The sequence below is a fragment of the Heterodontus francisci genome, chromosome 7 (assembly GCF_036365525.1).
Source record: "Heterodontus francisci isolate sHetFra1 chromosome 7, sHetFra1.hap1, whole genome shotgun sequence".
In the NCBI taxonomy this organism is placed as follows: domain Eukaryota; kingdom Metazoa; phylum Chordata; class Chondrichthyes; order Heterodontiformes; family Heterodontidae; genus Heterodontus; species Heterodontus francisci.
In genome coordinates, this window is record NC_090377.1 from 25,003,034 (window position 1) to 25,015,814 (window position 12,781).

General features: G+C 40.7%; 1 protein-coding gene across 3 annotated transcripts in view; it reads left to right on the plus strand.

Annotated features, from left to right (window-relative positions):
- The window catches only part of gli2a (GLI family zinc finger 2a), a 407,587-nt gene extending 395,035 nt beyond the window's left edge, over positions 1-12,552 (plus strand). For all 3 annotated transcript variants that reach the window (XM_068034894.1, XM_068034893.1, XM_068034896.1), the window contains 3 exons: positions 3,444-3,725; positions 8,288-8,621; positions 8,913-12,552. In XM_068034894.1, coding sequence (XP_067890995.1) covers positions 3,444-3,725; positions 8,288-8,621; positions 8,913-11,431 — 3,135 coding nt within the window. In that variant the 3' untranslated portion in view covers positions 11,432-12,552. The remainder of the gene's footprint in view (positions 1-3,443; positions 3,726-8,287; positions 8,622-8,912) is intronic.
- The last annotated feature ends 229 nt before the right edge of the window (positions 12,553-12,781 follow it).

The window sequence follows — 12,781 nt, forward strand, 5'->3', positions numbered from 1 at the left end:
CATCTGTTCCTCCTACCAAAGTGGATAACCTCACATTTTTCCATGTTATATTTCATCTGCCACGTTCTTGCCCACTCACTATGTCTGCCCAAATCTCCCTGAAGCCGCGTTATCAAAAGCCTTCTGAAAATCCAAGTGTACCACGTCCACAGACTCCCGTTTATCAAATTCTGTTAGTAACATCCTCAAAAAACTCCAATAGGTTCGTCAAACATGATTTCCGATTCATAAATCCATGTTGTCTATGCCCCATCCGATCAGTATTATCCAAGTGTCCATTTATCACATTCTTTAGAATAGATTCTAGCATTTTCTCAATGACTGATGTAAGGCTAACAGGTCTGTAATTCCCTGTTTTCTCTCTCCCTCCCTTTTTAAATAGTGGGGTGAGATTTGCGACCTTCCAAAGTGCAGGAACCACTCCAGAATTTATAGAATTTTGGAAGATGATCACCAATGCATCCACTATCTCTGTAGCTATCTCTTTCAATGCTATGAACAGCCAGAACTATGTCGCTTTCTGCTTTTTGTTGCTGAGTGATTTTTCAATCAATTTAACTTACTTTCCATAAATTCCATTTAATCTTCCATAAGTCTCACATAGGGAATATTATCAAATACTTTCTGAAAATCCAAGTAAATATCAACTAGAATAGCTTTAATTCACTGGGCCAATTACCTCTGCAAGGAATTCCAGCAGATTAATGAAGCATGGCATAATCATTAATGGAAGGGAAATTGATTGGGCAAATTTTGTAAAGGTTCCACTGAGGGAACTTGCAGGCGATCAAGTCCAAAAAAGCCCCCATTACTTCTGGATCCATGATAATTACAACTTATATTGTCTCTGCACCCTTCATGTAAATTATAATAGTATCCTGCAATAAGCATTTGATCCTCTGGAGAGGTTGTAACCCCCATGTTCATGTTTTGATCCATTTTTAACTGGTGAAATGAGAGGATAATATAAGCATGCCTTCAGCAATAACTTTGAGATGTAAGAGTGCAGCCTGAGAACCATTCTCCCTCCAATTTTTCCAATGCCTTGTGGGTTGTACCTATTCCAATGGTCTCCTGGCCAGCCTCCCTTCTTACACCGTATATAAATGGAGCTCGTACAAAACTCTGTTGCCTTTTATCCTCTTCCACCAAGACCCATTCACTCATCACTCATTGACCCCTGCTCCATCAATGCTTCAATTTTAAAATTCTCATCCTTGTTTTCAAATCCCTTGATGATCTCACCCCTCCCTATCTCTGTAGCCTCCTCTACCCCTTCGAGATCTCTGTGCTGCTCCAATTTTGGCCTCTGGCCAATTGCACATCCCCGATTTTAATCACGCCACCAATGGCGGCCATGCCTTCAGCTGCCTAGGCCCAAAGCTTTTGAATTTCTCTTTCAGCCATCACCTTTGTGCTTGCTGACCTACATTGACCCCCATTTAAACAATGCCTCTCTTTTAAAATTCTCATCCTTGCTTTCAAATCCTTCTGTGGCTTCGCCCCTTTCTATCTCGGTAATTTCCTCCAGCCCAACATCCTCTGAGAGACTTGCATTTCTCCAGTTTTGTCCTGTTCAGAATCCCTGATTTTAATCGCTCTACCATTGGTAGTCTAGCCCTTCAGCTGCCAAGGCTCTCAACTCTGGAATTTCCTCCCTAAATCTCTCCGTCTCTCTCTCCCTCCTCCTTTAAGATGCTCCTTAAAACCTACCTCCTTGACCGAGCATTTGGTCATCTGTCCTCATATCTCCTTATTTGTTTGATAACACTACTGAGAAGTGGCTTGGAATGTTTTACTACATTAAAGGTGCTGTATAAGTGCCAGTTATTTTTATTATTGATAGGCTTCTGACCTGTAGTCAATATGATGGAGATTTGGAACTTCGTAACATAGGGTTTCAAACCTACAATTGTGCTGAAGTGGTACCGTTGATTAGTGCTTCAATAATCTGTACCATCAGATCCCACATCAAATAACTCTGTGTTTGATTCCAAACCAATAGATTGGATTTCACACTCTCCTTTGATATGGTTTTCTTTTATACTCTTGGCCCATTTGTAAAGAAAAATGGAAACAAACTATTTGTACTGACTCCAGGGTAGTTTTATCAGCACTTTATTTCTTTTACATGAAGATAAGTAACCACTGTGCGGGGGGTTGGGGGATAAAATAAATTCAATGTTAACACTGTGAAGGATAGTTTCTGTGTGGAAATTCTCGCTGATTTTCAGATTCCATGGGAAACAATGGACTGGTATCTGAATCACAGGACTCCAATTGTGTTGGCCGAGTATTCTCTGAACAAGATTTGTTGTGGTGGGTGGACGGTCTATATTTACTTACCTAGCATAGCTACAAACCACCACAGATACTAGAATGAGACACAATTGCACTGTCTCTCTTGCTGTCTGCTAGCATGGAGATGAGAAGGTAGAAAAAATGGACAGGCAAGGAGTGAGGAGCACACAATTACAGCAATAACTATAAAACTGAGAGAAAAACAACCATGGGAATTTTACTTAAAAATGAATAAACAAAGATTAAGAAAGGAAGTGAAGTAGGTTTACTTTTACCCTTAAGAATAAAACATAAGCTTTGGCCAAAACAGGGCATCAGCCTGTTTGGTGATGTATGACTCAGTTATGAATCTCTCTCCACTCTCTCACCGACAAAAGATCTCTATCTTCATTTCCCAACTCCCATGTAAATCAAACGGATCTATAAATATCTCTATAACTCTCAATTCCTGTCCCCAACAGCGATTCATTCAGTTGCTTTTTAAAGCAATCAGCTGACCTAGAATAAAACACCTTTTTGGATAGGCTGCTTCATATGTCCATTAATCTGTGGGGGAACAAAATTTCTTCTCATCTTTAATCTTGCTCAAGGCTAGTGAATTTTGTGTCATTGCCCAGAAGGGTAATAGACTCACAGAGTAAACTGTCAGGAAAGGAAATTGGAATCGATAATAAAAAGAAGTTCAAAAAGCAATTCAATATATTCCAAAGTGCTGAAGGTAATGGTGAGAAATCAGATAAATGTGATCAATATGAAAAATGGGAAGGGCTGTTGAGCCAGGTAACTACAATGTTTTTTCCTAAAGCCTTTTATATTCCAATGACTCTGGGAGATTGCATAGGACTTTCCAGTACAGAACAGGCCATTTGGCCCAACAGATAAATGCTGGTGTTAATGCAGCACATGAGCCTCCTCATACCTTACTTCAAATCACTGTATCATCATATCCTTCTATTCCCCTTAACTGAATCTATGCCATTCACCTCAACTATTCCAGGAGGTAGTGAAGTCCCCACATTCTCACCACTCTCTGAGTAAAGAAGTTTCTCCTGAACTCTTTACTGGATTTATTGATGCCCATTTGTATTGATCATAAAATCATTTGCTTTTCCTTATCTGACGCTGTTTATTTCTCTTTACAGAAACCATACGTTTGTAAAATTCCTGGTTGTACCAAGAGGTACACAGACCCGAGCTCCCTCAGGAAACACGTGAAGACTGTGCATGGGCCAGATGCCCACGTGACGAAAAAGCAACGCAACGACACCCATCCCAGGCCCCCACCCCCCAAGGAGCCCGGTGACCATGAAGTGGCCATCGGGCATGGTAACAGAGTGGCTGAGGAAAAGGCCGAGGCAAACAGCACCAGTGGGGGCCTGGATGACTGCCTGCAAGTGAAAACCATCAAAACTGAAAATTCTATGGTAAGTCCAACGGCAGTTGGTAAGAGTAGTACAGCACTAGCTAGCAACAAGTAATAGGGTGTCACAATGATTAACTGCAAAACCCTAAAGTAATTAGAGTTGCCAAAGATGATATTATACAGTCATGCAGCACAGAAGGAGACCATTCAAATTGTTGTGCCTATGCATATTAATTAACATTAATCCAAGAAGAAAATATGATCAGTAAAGATATTGGATTGCAGTAACAGATACCTGAAAAAGTTAATCACTCTCCATTAATGAGGTTTGTAGCCATGTTAATTAGTGCTAATGTTCAACCTGTGATTGATGTATTGATGCTTCTAACCTTGGCTTTTTCAACATGTAACTTCTACATTGCATGAAATGTCAGATAGGATTACCAAAAACTTATGTCTGTTATAAAACTGTATTTAAATATTTAACCTAATTTATGTCATGAGGGAGGGGGATTAAAACTAGTTTGATGTAAATCAGCCTGGATTTACAGGTTCATGTCATTTACCTGGTGAGGTGCTCCCCTGATGCAGGCTCATGCCCCTACAGGCCTAGTGCCTGGAAGTAGGGTTGGGCAAGGGAGTGGTCAGGGCTTTCTGGGTGATATCCAAACACAGAAGCCAGGAAGACTCCAGCACCAATTCCTCACATTATATACCTGTTAAAAAAAAAGGGCCTTGTTTTTGAATCCAGGACAATTGCTGCTTGCCCTTTGCCAATCCTTTAATTGGAGATGAGCTGGAGGTTGGGCTCAAGGCTGACGTCTGGGCATGCCTCAAAAAGGAGGCCGCAGCGTTGGATGAAAAACAAAATGAGGTGAGAGAGGAATGTCCCCTCACACATCATTTAAATCACCACCCTTAGCCTGTAGCTATTATAGACACAGGCACTTCGCCCCTTCCTCAGAGGATGCCCCATAAATACCGAGGCCTTGTAAAGGAGTGGAGAGCTGGGTAATGGGCCACTCCCTGCTTCCTGTGTTTTCGAAGCAGGAAAATTTGCCCCTCAAATGCATAAAGAAGGGAGGCCAATGTTTTGTCAAGTTTAACTTAAACCTGCAAGACTTTAGCTGGGAACTGCGTTCAGATGTAACAGTTTTGGTCTGGGGTTTATCGCACCCTCCATGTCTCTTACAAGAACAAGAGTGTGAAACTAACTCGCTGTGACTCTTTACTAACCTACTAACAGTGTCTCCTCCTCTTCTTCTGCTGCTGACCCCTGTATCTGTTGCTTTGTTTGCTGCCTCAATGTTCTTTCCTTCCTGACTGTACCTTCCTAAGGACAGTCGGTACTAAGGTGAGCAAAGTAAAGGCTATTTAAGGTATAATCTGTCCTGCTTTATGACTGTACTAAACATGTTCCATTACAATTGACAACACTCTATTGTAAGTACCAGTGCATCAACAGCACTGAAGTAAGATGAGCAGATATTCAGTCGGGGTAAGAAGCGACATTTTAGAAATTGCTTTGCATTTGCATGTTTAATCTATGACAGTTGAAGGGTATTATTTAAAGAAAAAAGATTTAAAACTGGTTTAAATATTTCTGTAAAATGGAGCAGTTTTAAATTTGGCTGAAGAAGCATAAGCAGAAAGCATAATTTGTTACAGTGCTTTGGGGAGAAATGAGATGTGTAACAGTTGAAATTGAACTGCATATATGGGACACATTATCTAAACAACTTATAGAAATACAGTTTGTAAGCATGAAGCTGTGCTTTGCGCCCACTCATAAAATCCTCCATATCAATCAGAGTCAAATATAAAACCCATCCCTATTTTCAGATCATATTATATAAATCACATTGGTGTTAGATAATGCGGTGCTGATTTATAAGTTGTTGGCCTATCTATAAAAGGCCTAACCACAGTCGTCACAGAGAGAATTGCACACTAGGTTTGATACAGTTGTAATTTCTCAAAATCAGAAACATTTCAAAAACAGTATAATTTATGCAAGGCTGCTTTAAATAATTACCAACATGAAATCTAGTTATAATAAACATAAAATGCATAGAACTGCACAGCATTGAAGGAGGCCTTTCAACCCATCATGTTTGTGCCAGCTCTTTGAGTGAGTGCAGGGTTTTTAATGTAATTAGCAATTTACTTCCATTTTATAAACTTCCTGTCCACCTTTCATTAGTCACACATTGTTTGTTCAAATGGCCTACTCTCAGTCGTCTGATAATGCTGCTCTTGACCCTGCTGTCAGTACATACACAAACTGATCTGAGGTAACTCAGCCTCCAGTGTTACTCCCCTCCCAGTAGGGATGCATCAGGCATCTGCTTGGATGATTCCCCATGACAGATCACCTAAGATTAAGAGCTTATCCCTTAGTGAGTTTTAACTAGCCTCCACTTGGAGAGATTCACTACGTATAACGATTGTCAAAATGCTGCACAATTTTAAAAGTAAATCAGTTTTTTTCTTAAAATCATAGCGCCCCATAGCTAAATATGAAAAATATTTCTACCTGAGGGTTGGGCAGGAGTTAAGAGAAATGTGTTTACACAGAGAGTGTTTAGAGTGTGCAACTGTCAACATGCGGTGTAGATGAGATGAATAGCATTAATGCATTCAAGGGGAAGCTAGGTAAGCGCATGAGGAAGAAAGGAATAGAAAGACATGTTGATGGGGTTAGATGAAGAAGGGTGGGAGGAGGCTGATGTGGTACATAAAAACTGGCACGGATCTGGTGGGCTGAATGGCCTGTTCGTGTGCTGTAAATATTTTGTAATAGAAATATCTTTTTCCTCACAAAAAAGTATAGCCTCATGTCATTTTCATCAATTTGACATTGTTGAAATGCTATCATTTGTTCAATGTAAATTCCATCCTTATTTCTAAGTGTTCACTGAACATAATAAAAGATCTGGTGAACACAGTCAGACTGTGTCCCTTTAAACCTTCTGCCTTTAAGCACCATTTTGTGGATATACTCAAGTTTTCACAGCAGAGGCCAATTTCAGGGACCCTCCACACACTGACCTCTTTTCCACCCTGTTTCCACAAGCCGCTGAGTTGGAACCTAGGGGTCAAAGAGCCTGAGTCAGCTGCGGCACAAACCCCACATTCTATCAGTTGACCTCCCTTGTGAAAGCTTCAATACGTTGACACACTCGTGATAAAATTTATGAATGGCACAGACCTTCCCTAATATAGTGTTACTCAGAAAAACGTGTTATATTCCTGTCCAGATTTTCTTACCTTTTGCCCAGCACTTGATAATCAAATTTCTACATAAGTAAATAGTGTTCGTCACAAGAGTAGATGTGTGTTTCTCTGTGGTCATGTCATTTCAGTCTATTTGAAACTGTCACTGGTATTGGGGTCAGAGAGAGTACTGTTCTTCTTCCACACCTCAAACCACTTCCATTGATTTTGCTATTGGACTAACACAATCTTTGGGGAAAGGGTTGTGCTGTGCCTTTAATGTATATCTAAAACACGTCCTCCTATTAGTGAATAGATTAGAAATTGGTCATCTGTGAAATTTTCCTGCTGATCTAGTGTGTAACAACAACTTGCAATCATACAGCATCTGTAAAATGGTAACACATCTCAAGGCACTTAAAGTATAAAGGCTCCACCATCCAAATCAAAAAGTCCAAGGTTTGATTGCCTGTCTCTTCTGAGTTTGTTAATCCCAGCTGGTGAGCTACAATTGGCCTGAATGTCACTGTTTTCATTTTAATTGTCATTACTGGCTGTAAAGTGCTTTGGGATATCTTGAAGTCATAAAAGGCACTATATAAATGCAATTATTTCTCCAACTTTCACTCTATTGTCATTCACGCCTCCTGCATCTGCAGGGTTTTTTTTCCCTTTTGTGAATTTTCTCCAAGTTCTTGCCTTTTTTCTTGTGTTTGCCTGTCCCAGTAACCAAAGTTCTTGACTACTTTCAGCTTCTTTTGTTGATTCAATGCCTCTCAATTGCCCCACTTAGCTACCCTCCAATATTTCCTCTTAGAAGCATGTTTTCAGGTCTCTCAACCCATTACTTTCCTCTTTGTGATTGAGTTATCTATTGTTTCTAACCCTACCTCCCTTTGTTTCCCAACCCTACAAAGGGGCTTGCTTCTCTTTCCATTCTTTACAGATACGGTCATGTGTTCCAGCATTTTCCGCCGATGTTCCAAAGTTACTTGAAAACTTTAAAAAAACATATTTAACTAATTTGTAAATCTATATTATTAGCAACATTCAAACCATTAAGATGAACTAAACCCTACAGGAAAATGACTGAGAATCTGAGTGAGTTAGGGTACTGATTGATGAGGTGAAAGCTCCCTCTGTCAGCTATGGGTGGGTTCCTCTGTGAAATGGCCCTTTCAAATGAGTAATGCTCAGTGGGCAAGCCAGTTGAGGGTGACCATTGCCTAGTATATGTACACCAAGCAAGGAATCAATGCCCTCAGGAATGGAATAAAAACTTGAAATAATTGCTGTATTACACATAATAAATTTTGGAGTAATATTGCAAACAGTTGAATGATCTTTGTGTTGTTGTCCATGGATGCTGTTTGGAACCCTGAAAGAATCTATTCTTTATTACCTCAGATGTATCAGTCCAGCCCTGGTGGCCAATCTTCATGCAGCAGTGAACCATCGCCACTTGGCAGTACCAACAACAATGACAGTGGAGTAGAAATGAACATCAACAGTGGAGGTAGCCTGGGAGATTTGACCGCCTTAGATGACTCCCCAATTGTGGACTCCACTGTTTCATCTGGAACTTCAGCAATCAGCCTTCACTTGAGAAAGAACATGACAGCACCCCAAAGACTTGAGCAACTAAAGAAAGAAAAATTGAAGCAGGTTAGAGATACTCCTTCTTGGGCAAACCCAGTGCCACCAGTCAAAAACACCAAGCTGCCTCTCATTCCCATGAATGGTAAGTTGCTCTTTGGGTCTTGGCTAGATAGTAGAACTCTTTGTGATTTTTTAAAAATCACAATATATTGGTAACAATCTGTTTGGTTAAATATTTACATAGAATTTACAGCACAGAAACAGGTCATTTGGCCCAACTGGTCAGTGTCAGTGTTTATGCTCCACACAGGTCTCCTTCCACCCAACTTCATCTAACTCCATCTGATTATTCTTCTATTCCTTTCCCCCTCATGTACTTATCTAGTTTCCCCTTCATCAAGCAGAGTTTAATATACATTTTATATATTTTCAGGAGCTACACTGGAGAATTCAAGTACTGGTGGTTCTACTGCTGTGTTGCCTAACCCTAGAATAATGGAACTGTCCAACAGTGAGATCACAGTCTTGAATCAACTGAATGAACGTCGCGACAGTACCACAAGCACCATCAGTTCAGCTTACACAGTCAGTCGAAGATCCTCCGGCATTTCTCCTTACTTTTCCAGCCGCCGTTCCAGCGAGGCTTCTCACATTGGTGGGCGTCCAAATAACATCAGCTCTGCTGACTCTTACGATCCCATCTCCACTGATTTATCACGGAGGTCCAGTGAGGTCAGTTACTGTGGTGGCCTGCTTAATCTCACACCAGCTGAGCAGTACAGGCTGAAGGCTAAGTATGCTGCTGCAACTGGTGGACCACCACCAACACCACTGCCAAATATGGAACGAATGAGTCTGAAGACAAGAATGTCTCTCCTAGGTGAAGGTCCCAATTCCATGCTTTCTCCCTTTCCTCCTCTTGCTGCTCAAAGACGATGTAGTGATGGCATTCCATGTGGATATGGTACAACAGCGCTCAGGCCTCATGAAGTAGTTGGCAATACTACTAGGCGGGCAAGTGATCCCGTAAGGAGAACAGCTGTAGATCCTCTGTCACTTCCAAGGGTCCAGCGCTTCAACAGCATGAACAATATGAACCCGCTACCATTACCACCACCAATGGATAGGCGACACTTCAGTCTTCAAAATGCCGCTCGATCGGATGGAAGTCTCCACAGGTGTGCCTACTCGCCTAGGCCACCCAGCATCAGTGAGAACATTGTCATGGAAACAATAGCCGGTGAAATTGACACTCAGGCTGTTGAGGATGATATAATGCTGCCCGATGATGTGGTACAGTATATCAATTCCCAGGAAAATCGAATGGCCCAAGATAATTCATTAAATTTCACTAGCCAAATGCAGGGTTTCCAAGAAAATATGAACATGCAGAATCAGAATATGTATGCCCAACGTGGAATGGCAATGGTAGATAGTAACATGAATCAGTCAAGTTCCATGATGACACAATGCCAGATGAGTCCAGGGAGTCAACCATACCAGGGATCATCTAACATGAACAAGAACAGCATGCCAGTTCAATGGAATGAAGTAAGCTCGGGTACAGTTGATGTCATTCCTGATCAGTCAAAGCAGCAGTTCTCGCGATCAAACCTGGCAGTAGTTCAACAAAAGCAGATGTTTGACCAATACCAGAATCTCAACTCCACTCAGCAGACTGTAACAATGAATCAGAATGAAATGACTCTAGCACAACAGGGCTTAATGCAAAGAGGTATCGGTGTGAATGGACAGAGGATGAATTATATGCAGCAGCAACAACAGCAGCAGCCGCCTCAGCAGATGAGCTTGTGCCAGAATGCTAATCAACCTCTCAGCCCACACCAGACTTTTAATCAGTCCAACCAAATGCTTAGTCCCAACATTGCTAACAGGACCTTAAGCCAAACGTCTTGCAGTAATATGCCAGGAAACAATATCATAGGTTCACCTGCGGCAACAGGTACACAGGACTTTAAGCAGATAGCAATGATGCAAAACAAAGATGCAGCGATCAAAAACTATGTACAGACCCAGCAGGTCCGTGCACAGTTTCAACAGCAAATGACTGCCACAAATGAGGTGTCAATGATGATGAACGGTTGCCGTGGGAGAGAGGTACCGGGACAAGGCATGCATATTGCAAGCCAACCGAACTTTGGGTCTCACATCCAATCTGGTAGAAATCCAGATCGTACCTCATTTGCTGCTCATGGAGGTTTAAGCCAAACTAATTCCCATGTCAGTCCAAGTCAGCAGAACTTCAGCCAACCAGGGCAAAGTGTAATGAATTCTGTTGGGCACAACTTAAGTCATGGAATGATGCAGCCCCATCCTCCCCAGGGTTCAAATCCATTAGTAAGACAGCATGGTCTGAATCATTCTTTAAATATGCAACAACAAAGTTATTTGCAAAGCCGCCTCCAGATGAATGGCATGAGCCCTGGGCATGGACAATCTGAAGTAAGCCAAAATCAGCCTGGTAATCAATTATCGATGCAGTCTCAACAGTGTAACAATGATGGTTCAGGCAGCAACTTGATGTTTTATTCTGGTCAGATCCATATGTATGAACAAAATGGCAACTTCAGTGGCCAAATGGACTGTGCTATTCAGCAGCAACAGCGTATGCAAGGTGTCAAAGCTACACCAATGGCCTCACCAGGCACCAACCAGGTAACAAGTACTGTAAACTCCCACAGTCTAGACCATGCACAGATAGATTTTGATGCTATCATGGATGATGGTGACCATTCGAGCTTGATGTCAGGCACCTTGAGCCCCAGCCTTCTGCAGAACCTCTCCCAAAATTCCTCACGTCTCACAACTCCCCGGAATTCTCTGACTCTGCAGCCCATTCCAGCTGGGTTGACTAATATGGCAATAGGAGACATGAGCTCTATGTTGACTACCTTGGCTGAGGAAAATAAATTTCTTAATATGATGTCTTAAATGTTCAAGAACAGTAATGAACATTTGCAATTTCTGATTCCAGTAACTTCAAAGCATGATGGTTATAAACAGATTGTTTCAAAACATTAACATTCCTGAAGAAAGCAATCTTTTTTTTATAGACTTTGTATTTTAATGTATAAAAAGAAACATTTATTCTGCAGAAAGAGAATCAGGACATTTTACAAAGGCTTATATATTTGTGAATAGGGATTTCCTGCTGTGTTTTGAAGAAATAGCTGGTGGATTGACATGTTACATCAAGAGGTGTTATTTGAAATGAGACTCTTGGTTTGTTTCTTTTTTGTTGCAAAGCACTGATACTGTACACTAAACCAAACAGGCAAGGGCGCAAACCAAACATTGCCCATTTCTTCCTTATAAATAGTAGATGTGTGCTTTATTGTATTTCGTTAATGTGAATTCCCCAGTGTGTATCAGTTGATTCAGTGTCATTGAAAAGAGTTCTAGTTTGGCTAAGATGGAAGAACGAAGGGTACATTGACAGATACCATCAAAGCCATACTGTATACTGCTTCCTTTTCTGAATTTAGCTCTTAATTATCTGGTAAATTATCATTATAAAACCTCACAACACCGCAGACTCAATAGTTAGTGAATATAGTTCATTGTAAATGATATGGTACTGAAAAACTAGGGATGCCCATATTATAGCATCAAGAAGTGCCTTACTATGTCATGTTATGTTCAAATAGTGAAGGCATTCTTTCAGTTTAAGACATTTGGAAACAGTTTCCAGCAATTTGCTTGTAATATGGCAATGCTATTGGTACTATGCTAGTTAACATGCAGTGTTTTAATGAAAATAGTTTCTTTATGTGTGAAAATTATTGTGAAAGATATGCAAAGCGTGTTTTCAATACCTATGAGCTGAAATGTGTTCTTTGTTGTGCGTTCTTAGTGCATAAAGCATCTCATGTAAAGAAATTGTAAACATTGGGCAACCATTCCAGTCTGTAAATATACAACATGTTAAAACTGTGTTTTGAATAAGAGCGCCGAGCTGACTATTTTTGATCAACATGTAGCCTGGACATTCCCTGTAACCAACTCCTCTCAGCACACAGAATAGATCTAGTGATCTAAATGTATATACACTTTTTGTACAATAACAAACTTTTCTTTAATAAAAGCAATGTTGAATGTACATCATTTTTCTTTCTTAAATCACAATGTAAGGAGGGCAGATGTCGTCATTTATTCCAGAAACAACTGGTACACTTAGCTCATATTTGACTAAAGTAGTTTATTGAGAGAGTCTATCTTATTTACACTGGGTCCCCAAGTTGCCAAAGTACTGGTTGATAATGTTAGCCATGCCGTTGCGGA